General features: G+C 39.5%; 1 protein-coding gene across 1 annotated transcript in view; it reads right to left on the bottom strand.

Annotated features, from left to right (window-relative positions):
* Positions 1 to 18,398, bottom strand: part of MED13 (mediator complex subunit 13) — a 56,783-nt gene that overhangs the window by 12,432 nt on the left and 25,953 nt on the right. The window contains exons 4-16 of the mRNA XM_014952994.1: positions 17,104 to 17,249; positions 15,880 to 16,077; positions 14,776 to 14,970; positions 13,715 to 13,877; positions 13,301 to 13,411; positions 10,491 to 11,174; positions 7,423 to 7,639; positions 6,455 to 6,539; positions 5,820 to 5,941; positions 4,517 to 4,607; positions 4,131 to 4,345; positions 3,149 to 3,345; positions 827 to 1,743 (exon numbers count right to left, since the gene is read on the bottom strand). Of these exons, the coding sequence (XP_014808480.1) occupies positions 827 to 1,743; positions 3,149 to 3,345; positions 4,131 to 4,345; positions 4,517 to 4,607; positions 5,820 to 5,941; positions 6,455 to 6,539; positions 7,423 to 7,639; positions 10,491 to 11,174; positions 13,301 to 13,411; positions 13,715 to 13,877; positions 14,776 to 14,970; positions 15,880 to 16,077; positions 17,104 to 17,249 (3,341 nt within the window). The remainder of the gene's footprint in view (positions 1 to 826; positions 1,744 to 3,148; positions 3,346 to 4,130; positions 4,346 to 4,516; positions 4,608 to 5,819; positions 5,942 to 6,454; positions 6,540 to 7,422; positions 7,640 to 10,490; positions 11,175 to 13,300; positions 13,412 to 13,714; positions 13,878 to 14,775; positions 14,971 to 15,879; positions 16,078 to 17,103; positions 17,250 to 18,398) is intronic.

Here is an 18,398-nt window from a genome sequence, read left to right on the forward strand (position 1 = left end):
CCTGGGTGCCTGAAAACATTGATTTATCTATAGCTTGGGCTTATTAAATTTAATCCCCCACTGATAAACAGAAACCTACCTGCATTTTACTGTTAGTCTTCCTCATCCTCATTAAAACCTATAAATCATAGCTAACTGCTATCAAACTTTCACATTTCACTGTCCACCCTGCTAGAGTTGCTACTCAAAAAGACTATTATTGAGAGAAGTATGCAAATACCCACAATAAAGGGTATTCCACGAGACAGAGTATCATTAGTCAGGCCTTAGAAGGAAAAATTGAAGGATCTCTGGCAGATCCAACATACAGGGAAGGCAACAATAATGCTTTATTTGCCACACATGCCATTAAATTGCCCCTCCTCCCCCTTAAAGAAGGGGGGAAGCCAACTGAATCATACATCTTGTTTAATCCTGCCCCAGTAGCCTTGACAATAGAGTCACCATTTGAGCCACCTACACGTCCTACGTCCGCTCATTCCACGGAGCCTCTGTAGATGCAGTCACCAAAAGCTGCTTTAAAAGCATAAGCCCAGTGCAGCCTTGTGGACACTTGGTGTGGTCTTACATTACACTTCAAATTTATGTCAGGAATTCACAACCGACGGTGGCCAAGGCCTACACTCTGCTCAGTGTGCAGCACAAGCACAGAATGGCAAAGGAATGGTTATTCCAAACACTGTTAAAACAGAAGTTTATGCAAGTATGTGGGTGGAAAAAACAGTCTTAAGCACCCAATACTCACAGAGGAAAAACAAAAAACCCGAAACCCTCAAAAAAAATTCACAGGTGGACAAGTAGAAAATGAGCTGTTTTCAATATTTACCGTTTCGTTTTGACCAGTGGTGCAAGCAAGTAGTTTTCACAAGTGCTTCATCAACTTTTCCTCCTGACATATTGTCCATGAACTGCCGTCCGTGTTCCAAGGCTAAGTAGCAGTCATTGCAACAATCCCTTTCTTCCACGCGTACCAGGTTGCTCGCTGCACCGACTTTGGGAATGGAATCTTGATCTGCTGCTCCAAAGGGTGAGAACAAGTTGGTGCATTGATCCTGCAGCAACAGTATTAGCTCATCGGGCAGTTTCTCAGGTTCTTTCAGTCCTCCGCTGCCGTGCTCAATAGAAGTAGCTCTGAGAGCTTCAAAGCGTTTTTCTGCTTCTTTGCCACACTCTGTGTTACGTCCTAAAATATCCAATTCATCTTCAAGAAACAGGCCGGAACTGTTGCCAAATTTTCTATTCATAACAGCACTGAAACCACAGGTACACCTATACTGGGCCTCTTGTGTTGGATCAGGAATGTAAACCCCAACATCAGCACCTTTGATGTTCATATTGCAAACGCATATGCAGCAGCTGTCGAAGTTACAGTCTTTGAAGAGGTTCATGACAGACTCGGAGAGGATGAGATTCACGTACAGACTGTGTGCCTCTGGGATGGAAGGCACGGTTGCGGGTTCAACAGAATTCAGCGGTCGACACGTCGACGGCGTGGAAGCTGGGGAGTATAAATCAGAGTTCTCGTATTTGACCGAACCCTGTGCACTTGCAGGTCCACCAGCTCCACGAGGTGTTCGAGGAGTCCTTGGTGTTCTAGGAGTTGGGAAACGAGGGGTAGAAGGAGAAGGGAGAATTCCAGCTCCGCCGTTACTGGGAGGCGCGCTGCTTGGTGGCATCCCAAAGGGAGTATGAGTTTGCGGCGTGTAGGCAGGGCCGTACTCTTGATCCATAGTGCTTCCATCACTAACAGCAGCCACAAGAAGAAGGAAACACTTTAAGTACATGACATACTGGGTTTGAAGTTTAAGTCTCAAATTTCTAAAGAAGGACCTTCCTAATTAACATTTGCATTTTTAAACTAGTCTTTCATAATCACAATAATCACAGCAAGATTTTCATTCCCTAAGGAGCTTCAAGAACATTTGTTCTAAATGACTTTGGAGGACTCCCACTGACAGCACTGCTAAAGAATCTTTCTCCGCCTCCTTTCGTCTTTTCCTTTGCACAAAGCTTCCAGGAAACAAGTGCGGTCAGAATAAATTATAAATTCTGTGGTTATGTGGAGTCTAAAGGACACGTTTTCTGTTCATGTTTTATTTACACATTGTGTTGACACACATTAAGAAAATATTCCTGGTCTACCAACAGCAGGTTCAGCTGGATCCATGAGGAAAGTATCACCTGGAAATGTTTAACGTTTTCTTTCCTAAGCAGCTGAGTATCTCCAAAGACCCATAAGGCTAATGAGACCTGGAAATATAGGGCTTATGAAACATCCTAACAGAAGCGATGTCAGTACTTACTCCAAGATTTAACAATAAATCTTTATCATTTAACATTTATCATTTAACGTTTATTATTTAACAATAAATATTTATCAATAAATACGTAGCTTCCTTGTTGCTTCATGTAATTTTATCAATAAATACGTAGCTTCCTTGTTGCCTAATCCATTTACACCAGCTACTAATGCAGAAGAGAAAATAAATAAATATTTTCTTCAGGAAGAACTGCCAGCAAGATGATCACTACCAAATGCAGATGACCGAAATGCCTACTGCAATCCTGCTGTTCCCAGGCAATGTCACACCGGGCATAGCTCCCAATCAAAGGGAATGTTTCCCTAGTCCCAGTGCAGCTGAGATTACTGCTATTTAAGAAAATAATTTAAGAAACAGAAGCCCCACCTACTAAGCCCTTACAGTACCTACAACACCACTGCAAAAAACAAAGTCCCAAGTTTACATTTATCTTGATTGTTACCATCTTCATGACTTATTAAAAACTGGACTTGCACCATTAAGCTTCCCCAAGAAACCTTTAAATGAGACAACGAATAAAACGTACGCAGAGTTAAGCAGCTATTTGAGAAGACAGCCTCTTACAGTAAGGTTTCATCAGAAGGATTCTTTTAAAAGGCTCTTGTCAGTTGCATAAACACAGTGTGTCTTTACAACTATTTCTAACTACAGATTTATGAAAACCAAATATTTAGGGGTACTAAACTGAGCACCTTCCAAAGCTTAACTGTTTGTGGCAGAGGTCATACCCATCTTTGATGACCAAAACCAAATATTTAGGGGTACTTCCTCTAGCATGGATAACTGAGCACCTTCCAAAGCTTAACTGTTTGTGGCAGAGGTCATACCCATCTTTGATGAATGGCATGGCAGGTCCTGGAGGAAGTAAATCCAGCTTCCCCACAGTCCAGCTCTGGCGATAAATGCACTCTTCTGGGAGCTTGATGGGAGGGAGACACTGGCTGGGAAGCGTCTTCAGTGGTGCAAACATGGAACAGCCCACTAAAGCTTGACAATTCTCAGGTTTATAAACATAAGAATAATCCTAGAAGTCAGACACAGTAAAGCATCAGCACGTAAATTAGATCACTTCAATTAAAATGCTTCTCAAAAAAAAATGTGACTAAGTTCAAGCAGCAGTTCTTTAATATTAAATCCTGGTACAGTTGCAAAAGAGAAAGTTAGATTTATACACACATTGCACCCGTGGCTCTCTAAAAAGCAATATGCCAACACAAAACAAACAATGAACTACAATTACTGAAATGCAGTCCTTCAGCTTACTAATGGCTAATTATATATTACTCTTTCTTGAAGTGGTAAAATACTACATACTACTAACTAAAATGTACATTACCTACCCCAGTATGTAAATTAGATCACTTCAGCAATTAAAATGCTTCTCAAAAAAAAATGTGACGTAAATTAGATCACTTCAATTAAAATGCTTCTCAAAAAAAAATGTGACTAAGTTCAAGCAGCAGTTCTTTAATATTAAATCCTGGTACAGTTGCAAAAGAGAAAGTTAGATTTATACACACATTGCACCCGTGGCTCTCTAAAAAGCAATATGCCAACACAAAACAAACAATGAACTACAATTACTGAAATGCAGTCCTTCAGCTTACTAATGGCTAATTATATATTACTCTTTCTTGAAGTGGTAAAATACTACATACTACTTACTAAAATGTACATTACCTACCCCAGTATAATGCAGGGCACAAGTTACAAATTGTACTTAATTTCCCTCAGTTCCTATTCAAGATTAAGTAATAAATGGAACAATAATAATTAGAAACATTTATTGGGACTGTCAGCACTACCTACCTTTATTTCAGCAGGTTTGGGGCTGCAGAAACCCTCATCTACTTCAATTCTGAACTGAGCTCCCACACTAGAGCTATTCCCTTCAAGTACTGTTCCTCCAAGTGTAGTGTCCATACTGCCATATTCCTTATTATTCATGTTCATTGGAGAAAATCCCATAATATGTTGTTCCAATGAAGGTGGAGTTGGATACATTTTATGGAGATCTGCAGTGCCTGGTTTCAGATGAGAAGTAGGCTTTAGAGCATGAAAACATTTTGAAGTATTTTCTTTGTCTTAAAAATTCAGTAGAGCAAACGAAGCGTATGTTTCCAAATTCCCACAGCATATTAGCAATCAAGTGTTTAGAGCCAGTATTCTACTTTGAAAAAACAAATAAAGCTTACTTATGCATGACAGTGGGTCTAGGTTTCCTGCTTTTGCCTCTTTGCAGTTGGATTTGTCGTCAGCGCCATTCACTGTTCTTTTAGATCCAGGCTAAGAAAGAAAAGAAGTATTGTAACAAAACCACTTCAGCCATGAACACATGCTCCTGTTTCCTGCTAACAGGAAAATTTCATGTGCAGAGGACATACAAAGCTGAGACTTTGTATAATATTTAGAGGAATTAAAATAAATCAGAAGCCCAATGCTAATATTTGGGGTTACACTCGTCCTCCCTCAATACCTGTAGCTCAGAGAATGCTCTCCCGTCAAGTCATGATGCTATTAAAATCAAAGAACAGTTATAAAATATGTCTGCTAACAGGCTGAGAGTTATTAAAAAAAAAAAAGCTAAGTAGGGCTGCCCACAATCTATCAGAAAAAAAAAGAACAAACCCTTACACACTCCCAAAGCCATGCTAATATTACTGGTGTTACCACAGGAACAGGTATAGAAAATACAGAGAAACACAAATCCTGGAACAAGAGGTACAGGGAAGAAAAGCTGTTGAAATTAAAAGAACAAGAGACATTTTACAATGTTTAGACAGTACTAAAGTCTACAGAAAATAAGAGTCTTCATGTTTAAGAGCAAATACACTTGCTTTATATAATGATGACCTTTGATGGCTATTAAGATCCTTCAAGCCCTTACTCAGCTGCAGCTCCCATTAAAGTTGATGGGCATTTTGTCTGGGTAAGGGGATTTGGGATTAAGCATGGAGCAAAGCACAGTTCAGAAAAGACAACTGATTACAAACAGCATTGAAATAGAAACTAGAAAGATAATGGATTCAGAGCTATCGGAGACTGCAAGAGAAACTGTTCCAGGATAATAGCTGCTGCAATGAAGCAGCTTATTTGGCAGAACGTCCACGTGCTTTAATGCCTCTTCTCTTACAGAAGTTTTTGGTTTGTTTCAGTATTACCTCTACTGACCAGTTAAACAGAACCTAGAGCATAGGAACAGAGCACCAGTACCACCGTTGAATCTGTAAAATTATAACTCAAGGCATAGTCAAGAAGCATATTCTGTCTGGATAGTAAGGATGGAGGATCAAAAGCTTGTTTGTATCAAAAATATGATTATATGAGTCAACCAGAACAGTACATCTGCTACACAGGAGCCACAGCACTTGCTTATAGGCACATTTTGAACCTCTCCTACAAATGCCAAAAAAACCCCAACCCAAAACCACAAGCCGACGTTCTTGCCCCGTGCAGGTTTTTGTCTGGCAGCTGCCAGTACTTTTGCACATCACTTACTGTGAGCTCATCTTCATCAGAATTGAAGAGATTGTCAAGGTCAGTGTAAGAGACCACTAGGTCTGTTTCGTGGAACAGGCTAGTCGATGCAGTGCGAGCGTGGGCAGCAATACGTTGGGCATCTATAAAGAAAAATGAGCATTATAAACACTGGCAATATATATTCATTTAAAAAAAAAGGCATCTTAAGAACGTTTTATGCAGCTGGGAAAAAAGAAAAAAGATGGGGGAAAAAACAGGTACATTCTCAGTTCCACTCAACTATCTTACACGTAAGTGAGGCCCCTTCAATTTTATAACCTTTAGATTTTATAGTTAACGTTAAGAACTTTTTACACAGCCGGGAAAAAAGAAAAAAGATGGGGGAAAAAACAGGTACATTCTCAGTTCCACTCAACTATCTTACACGTAAGTGAGGCCCCTTCAATTTTATAACCTTTAGATTTTATAGTTAACATTTATTTGCAAGGTGCAACAAACCAAATGTGTTTCAAGCAGATTCCTAATTCTGAAGGGACACAGAAATACAAACCATAAAGTATAAACTTTGTAGCCTATTAGAATTTATCGACTATTCAAGAGATCATTAACATAGCACAATTAAAAGAGGAGGAAAAAAACTTAAGTCTCTTTACCTTGCTTGACAGAAGGACTAAACAGAGACATAGCATCCTCTCCTTCATGGGATAACACTGTAACACTAGATGTCCCATCCTCAGCCTATTAAAAACAAGAAGAGGTAGAAAAGTTTGCTTCGATTAACTGGGGAGGTGGGGGCATTTTATCTCCCTAAAGGAATTCTTGTACACATCAGAAGTACCAGGTTCTTGTGAGCCTTAAGCTCAGCAAGTGCAGTCTGGGGTCTGCTCAGTGGTACTTGCTCGGGGAGAAGGAAGCTTGGAAAACAGACCACACACTGGCAACACACGGGTAAGAACGTGAATCTTAAGTTTTTGTGTTGGGGATAAATTTGAAAAGCTGTGGATTCTTGCTATAACACCTTATTGAAAAAATGCTTTACATTAACTAATTATTGAATGAAACTCTCAATACCAGAAGTGCAACAGACACAACTAGTCCCAATAAGCAAATTTCATATACAAGTCCCCAGTACAGTTCTATTTTCTCCCTTTTTGGAGGGTGTACTTCTGTTTTAAGTAGCAACCTCATATAGTTGGTACTGGCTGAAGTGCAAAAAAAAAAAAAATTAAATTCCCTGCGCAGGCAACTAGTCAGAGTTCACCTTACCTGCCCCCAAACCTCTCCACACCTGAACAAAGCACTTGCCTTGTTCTTCCCCCTTTCCCCAAGCACCAATCGCCCATTTCTACAGAAAGGCTCCTGAGCCAGACTAGGTTTTGTTCTGATCCAGCAGGGTTCTCCCAGTATAAGCCATAAACCCTGATGGAATAGCACCACCAGGGTGCTAAAAAAGCGTTAGGTGTAGTTAGAATCATGCTGCATAATTTCATTGATCATTTCTGCTAGAATACTTTTTTTAATATTCTTCTAAATACACAGAGAAGGATTTAAATCCTATTTGGTGACTACAGCAATTTGTTTTAATCTCATCACTGATTTGTATCCTCACTACTTTACTCACCTTGTGTTTCTTCCCGACTTCCCTCTCAATGTTCTGCCTGTCTTTTTTACTGTCAGGAAATAAGAATTCCACATCACCATCAACGAAGGCGTAAGGATCGATTTCGGGTTCCTGGTCAGCTTCCGTTGCTACCGCCGCTAGGTATTGGTTTTTACTCTGATACTGTTGCACCAGTTCATCTGAAACCTTCAAAGGTTTCCTACATTGCACCATTAATCTGAACAGAAGAAAAATAAAAAACACAAGGTATTATTTATCATTTATTAGGTGGAAATATTTTTGCTATCACAAAGCCTTCACAAGAACAACTTCATCTTCCCTTCCCACCTCAGCTTCAGAAAACTTTTTGGGAAAAAAGATTAAATCATTAGTCATTTAATATGACCTCCTTACACACGTCAGATCCAGCAGTGTGATTCATTCTGCCCATGTCTCCTCAAGCACTGTCGATTCAGATAAAGATTAGTAACGTATCGCAGGTCAGAGCTGTCATTTATTATAACGTACAAATGTATTAAACTATCTATATCCACTAAAGAAACTCACCAGGCTAAAAAATTACTCATTCCCGCTCCCCATCCGTGTCCAGAAACATCAGAAAGAAGTTATTAAACCTGAATTTTCCATATTTTAAGAATCTAATTCCTGAATGTTTAATTCATTTACATGTAGAAAGTTTGCCAACGCTCCTGACACCACGCACAGACCAACACTGCTGCACACACAGCCCGGCTTTCCAAAAACCCCAGCAACAACCACTACTAAAGCACACAAACACCACTATGTTTACTTCTCATTTCTATCACATACCAATACAAACAAGGCTCGCGACACACTAATATCTAATTTACTGATGAGAATAATAAAAACACATTTTCTTTTGTCAGCGTTTTTCTTAACATCCTCAGCCAAAAATGGAGTCGTTAAATATGCAGAAATTAAGTTTGTGTGTCAGAATTATTAGTTTCACAGATGTAACATTGCACCAGCACAAAGAGACACTGGCAAGTAGAGAACTGTTATGATTATTGGCCGTACATGTGCCCCTCTGCCTTCTGCCCCTGAACAAACTGCCTTTGATGTATCCCGGTCTACAAAAGGCACCGCGTGGGGAAGGTATTCCTTCAAACAGGACAAGTATTTCAGGAGTGTCAGACTAATGTAGATATACAATTTCTTCTTGCTCCAAGACCCTCTTCCTCTCCAACAGAAAGGGAATGACCAGGGAGAAGCATTTACACAAGTGTCACCCATGAAATGTAAGTGGGACATTGCAAGGATGAAGATTAGAGGATACTTCAAGTCCAAACACAGGTTCCAACTTATCTGTTCTCTCCCTTCTCAAGCCTTTATCCAACAGGAAACACAGTCCCAGGAAAAACTACTGTGTCTCACAATTAGTAGGGCTTTTGACAGCCTAGATGCAGACACTGATGTGGAGTTTAGAATAAGACAGGCTTATATTTCTCCTCTGAGAGACCAAAAGGAAAGAAAAACGCGATACAGAATGATTCCAAGAGTTCAACCTTGAAATTCTGCACACAACAAAGCACCATGATTCCTCCTCGCTGCCTTTTACATCCGTCAACTACGTGGGATAAGAAAGGAGACAGGAAGAGTCTTAATTTGTCAAAAGACCTCCCAGAAATAGGCTTTCCAAAGAAACAGCTAACCCCACTGTCAAACCCCTCCACGCTGGTCCATCCCCATTCAATACAACCTTGGTTTAGGCACGAGCACCAGACCAGGGCTGTCCCCACAGGCTTTGTGCCAACCACCACTGGCTTTTATGTCTGGAGTAGCACTTAGTGGAGTTGAGAATTTCCTCTTTTCTAAATCCTGCAAAAATTACCATCAGGAAAACAACAACAACAAAAAAAAGATAGGAATGACTTTCTAGGAATTAAATACCAGGAAAAATATGTAGCAAAAGCAAACACTTTCCAGTATTTTTGACCACCACAGAGGAAGAGTAGTTAATAGCCAGATACTCAAGGTGAAAAAGAAAAAAATAAAAACAAATCTTCAATAAGTTCTTAAATCAAACTAGATGTCATACAAGGAAAAGCCATGCCTTGAACAGAAAAGAGAAAATTTTGATGTAGAGCATATCTTCCTATCTGGTTGGCTGAAATGAATTCCAGGCAAAAAAAAAAGCAAGAAAAATCCTATAAATGCACATCTTGAAATAGTTGAGACATGCACTAGCTGATGTAAGTGCTTAAACAGTGAACACAAAAAGATATGGTTAAGAAAACATGTATGAGAACAGAGCAGCAGCTACAGCATATTTACTTCTTCTCACAGCTTTCCTACGCAGCAAAGTCACCGCGACTGCCATCCGTGGCTTTCCACTGCCAGCAACCAAACACAAAATCAACATCCAATTTCAGCCTCACAAGTAGCTGCTACAACTCTTCTCCCACAAATTAAACACACTAATTCCTTAAAACAGCAGCAGAGCAGAAAATTTTAAAACCTGGTGCTACATGACATTAGCCTTCAGAAATAAATTCTATTTATTCAACAACAAAAAAAATAAATATAGACAACACATACTTTATTTCAAGACAATATTAGCTTATGGTAGAAGAAAATAAATACGTGTTCTCAAATACATCTTCTGTAGCTCAAAGGCTGAGGTTCTAACAAGGACCTTCAAATAATGAACCAACCAGGTATTAAAATAAGAAAGTTTTGGGGTGGTTTTCTGGGAGGGGCACACACTGGACACAGAGGACAGGACACTTTAGGTCCCAAATAGGCATAATCTGGCTACAGATTAACTTTACAGGGGAAAAACAAACTTCATTTCCATCTGCTAAACAGAGTTCTAACGAGAAAAAGCTGGAAAGCCTCACTACGTATTTGACTGTGCTTCGTACTCACATTTCACAAGTATTTTCTTCTTGGACAGCACAGACAGTTACACACTCAGCATTACTGCTCGAGATTGTAACACCACTATGCTTTAGTGACAATGTTGCTTCTAACAAGAAACTACTTTCTTTGGCCTTTCAGTTTCCTCACTTTCTCATGTAATTTCTACATAAATAAGTACTACTTACTCCGTAACTGATGTTATGTTTTCCTGTCCAGCAGGTATTACTGGATCATCTCTCAACTTATCATTTGGAAGCTGGGGTGGTAAGAATTCCACATCCTTTTTCTTTGGAACTTTATAATACTTCCAAGTAGTATCAGCTTCATCTTCCTCCAAGTTCACTGCGGTACCAACGTACATCGTAGGCTCTATGACTTCAGGAAATGGAGCTGGAAAGGGCTGAGACAAGCCATCGAGTCTGTCTTCCATTGTTTTTGTGGGAACCAAGGGGTCTGGTGTTGGCATCTGGTAGAAATGTTGACTCTGGGGAGTGGAAGGAGCCTTAGCTACCCCTTCATCAACGGCATCACAGGGGTGAGGACTCAGTGGTGGCGGCTGAGGTGAATTTGCCATTTCAGCATTATGCATCTGCGGAGTCTTTGCTACATCATTAGTTCGGATATTTGAAAATCTCACTTGACTGTCTGGTGCAGTCATCACAAGCCTCTGACTCGCTGAATCTGCCTCCATGGCAACATCATCGCTGATGGATACGCGATGATGAAAAGGAGTCAAAGGGCGTTTCTGTGGCTTATCCCCTTTGTCTTGCTTCTCATTTGTCTTGTGCTTTGGAGCTGCTTGCTGTTGTTGGCCCACAGGTGGTGCCTGCCCCTGTTGACCTGAATTTCTTGGTTTGAGATTTTTGTGCCTGCAGAATTAATACGAGGGAAAATACTTCACATTAATCTTTCAAATATGTCTATCATGTTCTTTTTCACTAGATAAGAACCCACTTCTAAGCCATTAAACAGCCAATTATAGAAGCCAGAAACTGATACCATTCTGAAGTGAAGCTGCCTCTTTCTGACCGTAACTTAATTTGAATGACTTGAGTAGCACTGCAAGATTTTAGAATACCATTAAAAAAGCAGGAAAAGCTGTCCTATGAGCCAAACACATCATCCTCAGAACTGAAGACAGTATTTTATAACTGCTTTTAACAGAAATAGATAGTCACATGAACACGTTGTCGCTTTTAACTTCTGCCAACACTGATGACTCAGTAGAACAACATATGAATTAGTGAATGACTTCTTGAATTCAAGCATCTGCACCAACCAGTGGTGCTGTCCAGGTCTCTCTGGGTTAAGGAGTGGAAAATTAACATCAAGAATCTAGAAGCCAAGCTCAGTCCTACAAAAGCTATTATTTTGACACTTTTGTAGCTTTTTACCTACAAATTCAGCATGTGTAGAAAAAAGAAGAACCTCAGTGTCCTGAGTGCATTAATACAGTTAGTTTTTCCCAGTAGAAATGCACTTGATCTTAAACATTTTATCTTCAAGTTCAAGATAACAACCTTCCAGATCATCTGACAGAATGAGAGATATGCAATATCAAAGTCTAGAATGTTTATGTTTAAGCTACTGAACTGCATGTATATCCTTAGTGCCTGGATATTCTTTGCCACTCTTCCATAAAGAAAGCTAAGAAGCATGTAACTTACATTAAAAAAAACCAAACAGGATTAGGCAGGAATAAAATGCAAGAGATATCAAAATCTATTTTTACTTTAAACTCTCATACATGTACACAGGTTTTTCACTGCTTAGAATTCAAAAAAAATAGGGAAAAATAAGGGTGTTTAAGTGTTTGCAATGTCTCTTTAGAGAAATATACAGGTTTTTCACTGCTTAGAATTAAAAAAAAAAAAATAGGGAAAAATAAGGGGGTTTAAGTGTTTGCAATGTCTCTTTAGAGAACTGCATATTTCTAATACACACCTCACACAGTTAACTGACTGTTTTCTTTTAACTAGTGTTATCATATCTAAATTCTCCTTTAACAGAATATTTAATCCTCCTCCATTTCCCAGACATTCTTAGGACCCAAATATTGCCACAGAACTTACACCAACCATTTCAATAAAGGAAAAAAAAAAAATGCCTTTCTTTCAAAATGCTACAGATTTCAACAAAGGAGAGAAAAAAAAATGCCTTTCTTTCAAAATGCTACATCCTCCAGACATTAATTTTTTTTTAAGATTCCAAGATTCATTACAAGATAATCTGTGAAACATTTACATCAGCGTTTAAACCTTTGCAACACTTCAGTCCCTTCAAGATCAGTATTCTGCCATAAGTACAAAAATTGAGAAATCACTGAAATTAATGCTTCCATTATTTTAAACACCTGGATTAACAGGCTGTGTCATTGCACAGTTTCAAAACAAAAGTCGTAACAAAAATGGGAAGTTAGATTCAGTCCTTCCCCCTTTTGATCCTTTTTTTTCTCCCCAGCTAATACAAGAAAAGCAGTTTCACATACAACCACCCATGGAACACCTTATTGCCCCAGAAGTAAAGCAGGTTTGGGTTTTGGTTTTTTATATTCATCAAGACACTGCTGCAATCATCTTGCTGTAATTTAACAGCTTTCGCGCTTAAAGGCTAATGCCACAGCCCTCTAGAAAATATTCTTAATTCCTAAATAAATAGGCATTCCCTTTCCATTTTGCAGCCCGAGAAGGTTTCCCCATGAGATAGCTTCTACCCATATACAGGCCTGAGGAAACGCAGCTCAAGACTCAGAAATTGTCACTGAGCTGCAGTAGGTCCACTCAGATGATTCACTTGAATAAAAACTCTGCATTACCTTATTGGGCAGAGTTTCAAGACCTACAATGACATTTAGGATATGAGATACAAATTTTGTTACAGCCTTCCTACAAGCAGCTATCGCTTAATTACTCCTAAAGGAGTCATCACAAGCCCTCTCCCGAGCACTTCAATCTCCGTGTACGTTGTTGGACTGCGGCTTTGCCAAGTACTCTACCTTGAACAATTGCAATTTGTCCTCTGCGTGGCTTCAACAAAATCCCAGGATGCTACCTTGTCAGCTGTCTCTTCATCACACAAGCCATTTGATGTAGCAGAATACTTCCTCCTATGATTCAATATTGGGAGAGTTATTTGGGATCAATATGTTCTTTCCTTATCTCCTGTCAAACCTCAAGAGCAATTTTGTGACACAGGATTCAGCAAAGAAACGATAAATAGCCTTTTACTAACATACTAAACAGAGCTAAACGCACTACTGGTCAGGAACAAATTAACTTCTTTAAAATGTTTTATTACTAAGAGTAAAGCTCCTTCTACCAGTGGTCACAGCATCTTTAACTGAGCTACTTTCCACAACTAACACACAAGATACCAGGGGTGTTTCCAGCTTCACAAAATGAGTACGTACTTGTTCTGTGCTCTGTTCATGTTGCATTCTTGCCAAACCCTGTCCACCACTTGATTGGCGAGTTTTCTAGGTATTTTACCACCATGATGGCTAGTACTGTCAGAGATAAATCCATCCGAGACTGAAGAAAACTTCACCCATTTCTGGGCAGATTGAGCATCAACTGAAAAGCAGCACCAGAGGAAATAGTTTTAGGTGATGAAGTGATTCACTCACAACCACTACTACTGCAATTCAACCACCACAGGAACACCCCAGGAAGAAAAGTATCATCTTAACTCAATATTAGGAAATAAAAGCAGATAGAAAATGTAGGTATAGCAGCCAATCATAACAACATGGTTCCCCCTCATAGGAAAAAAAAAAGTATCTATTTTTGTTACAACTGGGCTGGCTATTCTTTATCTTCCAAGAAATTGCAGATCTGAAAAAGAAAATAATATTGCTCATACGTCATGTAAAGCCACCTGAAACTAGCAGTGGGCCTTACCCACTTTGACTTAAAGCTGTTTACCAGAACCACTACTCACACACCGTTCAGAGGGCACACAGCCTCACTGGACATTTAACTCCCCAAAAAAATAAATCCTCCTTGGACCGTGAAAAAGGCTGAACACACCACCTTGCTCACTAATGACTGAGATGCACAATGAGGTTTCTAAAGCTATGCCAGAATGCACGAATGTACACAAACACACAAAGAGGGGGGGGAAAAAAAGAAAAACCAAAATAGAACCAAACCAAAAAAATTTAAAAAAAGAAAAACCAAAATAGAACCAAACCAAAAAACCCTCCAAAAACTCAACCACAGAAATTCGAAGTACTGGATCACAACATCAGGTACAAAAGCAGTCCTCATTTCAGCAACTTACAAAAATGTCCATGTGAATTTTGCCCACAACTGAGCAATAAAAACTGGTTTTACTACAACAGATTTATAACTACAGACATGTGACTTTTGGTCAGAAGTCAGTTGACCAGATACTACCTAAATCCTTTCCAAACAGGAGAAGCCATCAAAACAATTCCCCACACGCAGAAGCTAATTTTATTATTTATACCTGTTTGAACTTCCTCTGGGGATGTCGGTGGGGTCAGAGTCACTGAAGACATGGCAGGATCTCTCGTGGAAGCAGGCACTTGGTGGACACCCAAGCAAGTGGTTGAACAGTGCGATGCCCCCACAGTGCTGGGGGCAGGGATGTCTGTCTGAGGAACCAGAACGAAGCACGCCGGGTACACCATCCGCACACCAGCTGGGGAAAAAAGTAGATTTTACAGTTGTATATCAAAAACTTATATTAAGCCATCAACAAACGGACCGTTTTGCCAGTAACTCATGAGTTTACCATCCCTTTCTACCTGCTAAGGCAGTATTCTTGGAGAAAAAGTCTCTGTTGTTACCCTTATCATTATTTTATGATTTGCTTTATACAGAAGTATTTGGGTGAATGAATAGAAAAGGCTTTGTACACACAGGCAGAGACAGCCCTGCCACCTACACGCTACTACTTGCTTCAGTCCTTTTATTTTATAGATAATACTAAGAGAATGCTTTTTAGTATCATGTAAAACTGACAACGTTCCCCTCCCCATCATCATCAGGGACTCCAGCCATCACTGCAATCCAACCTTGTAACTCTCATTACAGAGAAATGATTACATTAGTTGGCAAATCAAAGGTCAATAGCCCACAGCAGAGGAACAAACTACCACGTCCCAGGGGCTTAGGTTTTAGGAACAGCAGCAGATAAACGCAGTCCTGAGTACATTAAGTTCTCCAGGATTGTGGTTTTGAAGACATCCCTGAAAGGCACGGCTGTTCCGTTTGAATTTGCACAGAATCTGGAACAGCACAACATGCTTTTGATGCACCTCGGATGTCAATAGCGACAGTCTAGGGTGGTTTTTTTTTTTCTTATTTTTAAAAATAATCTTGCTTCTAAGGGCACAAAGAAAAACACGTACTAATAGGTCTGCAAAACCCACTCTAAGCAGCAGCTCATTTTGAGTAGACCTACGCATTACACAGAGAAGCAAAAGATCGACAGCAGTCACAAATGGCTGCCAAAACCAAATAAAATAGGGTTATTTTGTATCCAGAATTTTGCAGACCTAACTGGCCAGTTTATTTCCGTGATTAAAAAGGTAAGCAGAGCACTCACCAACAAGGACTTCAACAGCTGCTAAAGAATCATCCTCCCAGTCCATTTCTTCTTGTTTTTCCTCAGATCCCTCCTTCAAGTTGGATGTGACAGGATAGAATTGTTTCCATTCACCAATAAGCTTTTTTGTCGATGAATCAGAAAGCTTGAACGACTGCCCTGTGAGCGTGCCATTTAATCCAAAGGGACTTAGAATAACTGAAAAGATAAGTAAAAATATATTGGAGACTATATCTAAACAAAATTCACTTTTCCCCACTGAAAGAGCATTACTGTTATTTCAGCCACACCAAATAAACAACTTACCATCCTAAGCCAGAATGCACCCTCATCACATTTTAAATCCCGTTATCACAAATTAATCTATTTAAACAGACAACAAGCAAGTTTTCCTCTCGAATAGCAAGGAGTCACTAACATACAGGTGGGATAAATAAACACTATGGCAAATTCTGGCAGAATTAGGGTGTTTCCTCCTCCTTTCATTCCGCTCGGTACAGTTACAACAACGGTGTATACACAGGGAAGCGATCCCTTTCGTGTTTAGTCTTGTCCATATTAGGGAAGCACAGCTGCTGTTAAATTGCATTTAAAAAAAAAGCAAGTTTGGACACTGAGCGTTAATAATAAACAAGGGCAGCACGTGGTCATGCAGGAGCACTGATTTCTGAAGCCACCACAAGTGTGTCTAGGACAGGGAAAGATCAAAGAGCCCACTAACCAGACTCAGGCCCCAGCACTCCTTTGTCTTCGAGAGCATAGCCTGCATCTGCTGGTGGAACCAAAGGAATTTACAGGCAAGGAAGAGCCAAATGAAGAAGGGGTAGGGGGGGGTGAATAGGTTAAATACACTGAGTCAGAAACGGATTTCTAAAAGAGGAGCCGGTGAATATATGTGGGGGTTATAAAGCACGTTGAAAATGCAAAATATTTAAGTCACCGACAGGACAGTACTTGGAAATCGAGTTTATTGTGCCATGCAGACAAATTATTTGGGTACACGCCAAGAGAGGAGTATGGAAACCCTCCACCTGTAGAAGAGCTGAGACACACCAGCTGGCTTCTGACTATGGCAAGACAGGGGACGTGTGGGGAGAAAGCGTCATCAATACAAAACAGATCAAGCCTCTGCTCCCACTTCCACCCTTTGCCAGAAGTCCTCGTTCTGAGCAGCTCAAAGGATGGATTTATTTTAACACTCGCTACGGGCTGGCAAAAACCTACCTTGAAAAGGGCTGTTGGACTGCTGGGCCAGAGTGAGGTGTTCCTCGCTGAGCAGGTACACGGGCTGGTGCTGGCTGATTTCCACACTGGTGCAAACATTGCTGTCTCCGTGTAAGAAGAAGGTGAAGGAGCAGGACAAGTGCTCGCTGGGGAAAGAGAAAAACAAAAGCCTAAGTACAGAACTTAAAATAAGTTGATGGCCTTCTCACTAGGTTGAAGGTATTTCCTCCCAAAATATTCATTAATGAAGTACCCAAAAAATCCCTTCTATTTAAATAGCAGGAAAGTGCTAAATACACCTTCCCTTGAGCAAAGTATTCCAGCATCAGAGACAAAACCAAAGATCAATCAAACAGAAAATAACAGACACTAAGTTCTCAATCTCTTTAGACTAACACTTTATATTTTGAAATCTGGATGAAATTTAAAGCACAATTTTTTGCAAGATGAAGAAAACCTTAATACTTTATACCTTATATATTCATTTTAAATATATAAAAATATGTGTTTTGAAATCCGGATGAAATTCAAAACACAATTTTTTGCAAGGTGAAGAAAACCTTAACTTTATACTTTATATATTCATTTTAAATATATAAAAATATTTCTGAACATAAATTAATTTTAATTAGGTCATATATAAGTTCTCCTGTCCCAGATCTACTACGCAGAATTTATATTTTAAGACTTATATTTAACATTAGCCAACAAGTCCCTCATTTAAAAGCAGGAAGAAAGGCAACAGCTTTGAGAAGCACCACATTTGGATTGATTGAATCTTATCTCCACGCTCCTGAAGCCAATCAAGTAACTAAAAATGAAATCACATACCTACACACGGAAGGGAAGATACAATCAATTTAAAAAACCCCAAAGCTTAAGTCATTGTTAATTAAAGTAATTAAAACAAGTATCAATGTTTAATATCAGATGCTTCACTAATAGCTTCTCTCAGTCCAGAGTGTTTTAGAAAAAAACAAAACCAAACCCAGTCCTGTACAGCAAAAAACCATCCCAACAATAAACGTCTCCTTCATATAACTCTGAATTAAATGCTGTTTTCACAGTGCTGTACATAGCTACTAGTTTGTGACTCCACAAAAATCTTCTGCCTCCCAAGATGACTCTTCAGAGATTTCCCAGTTTTTGTAGCTCTGCTGTTGTTTTATCACAAAAATATAGTTGTATACATGCAGGAGTTTATCTATCAAAATATTTTGTCTTGCATCCAAGTCAATTCAGTGGTTTATGTGAAATATATTTTACCAATTTTAATTGAAGAGCAGGAAGACAAA

This window comes from Calidris pugnax, unplaced genomic scaffold (genome assembly GCF_001431845.1).
Source record: "Calidris pugnax isolate Ruff unplaced genomic scaffold, ASM143184v1 scaffold133, whole genome shotgun sequence".
In the NCBI taxonomy this organism is placed as follows: domain Eukaryota; kingdom Metazoa; phylum Chordata; class Aves; order Charadriiformes; family Scolopacidae; genus Calidris; species Calidris pugnax.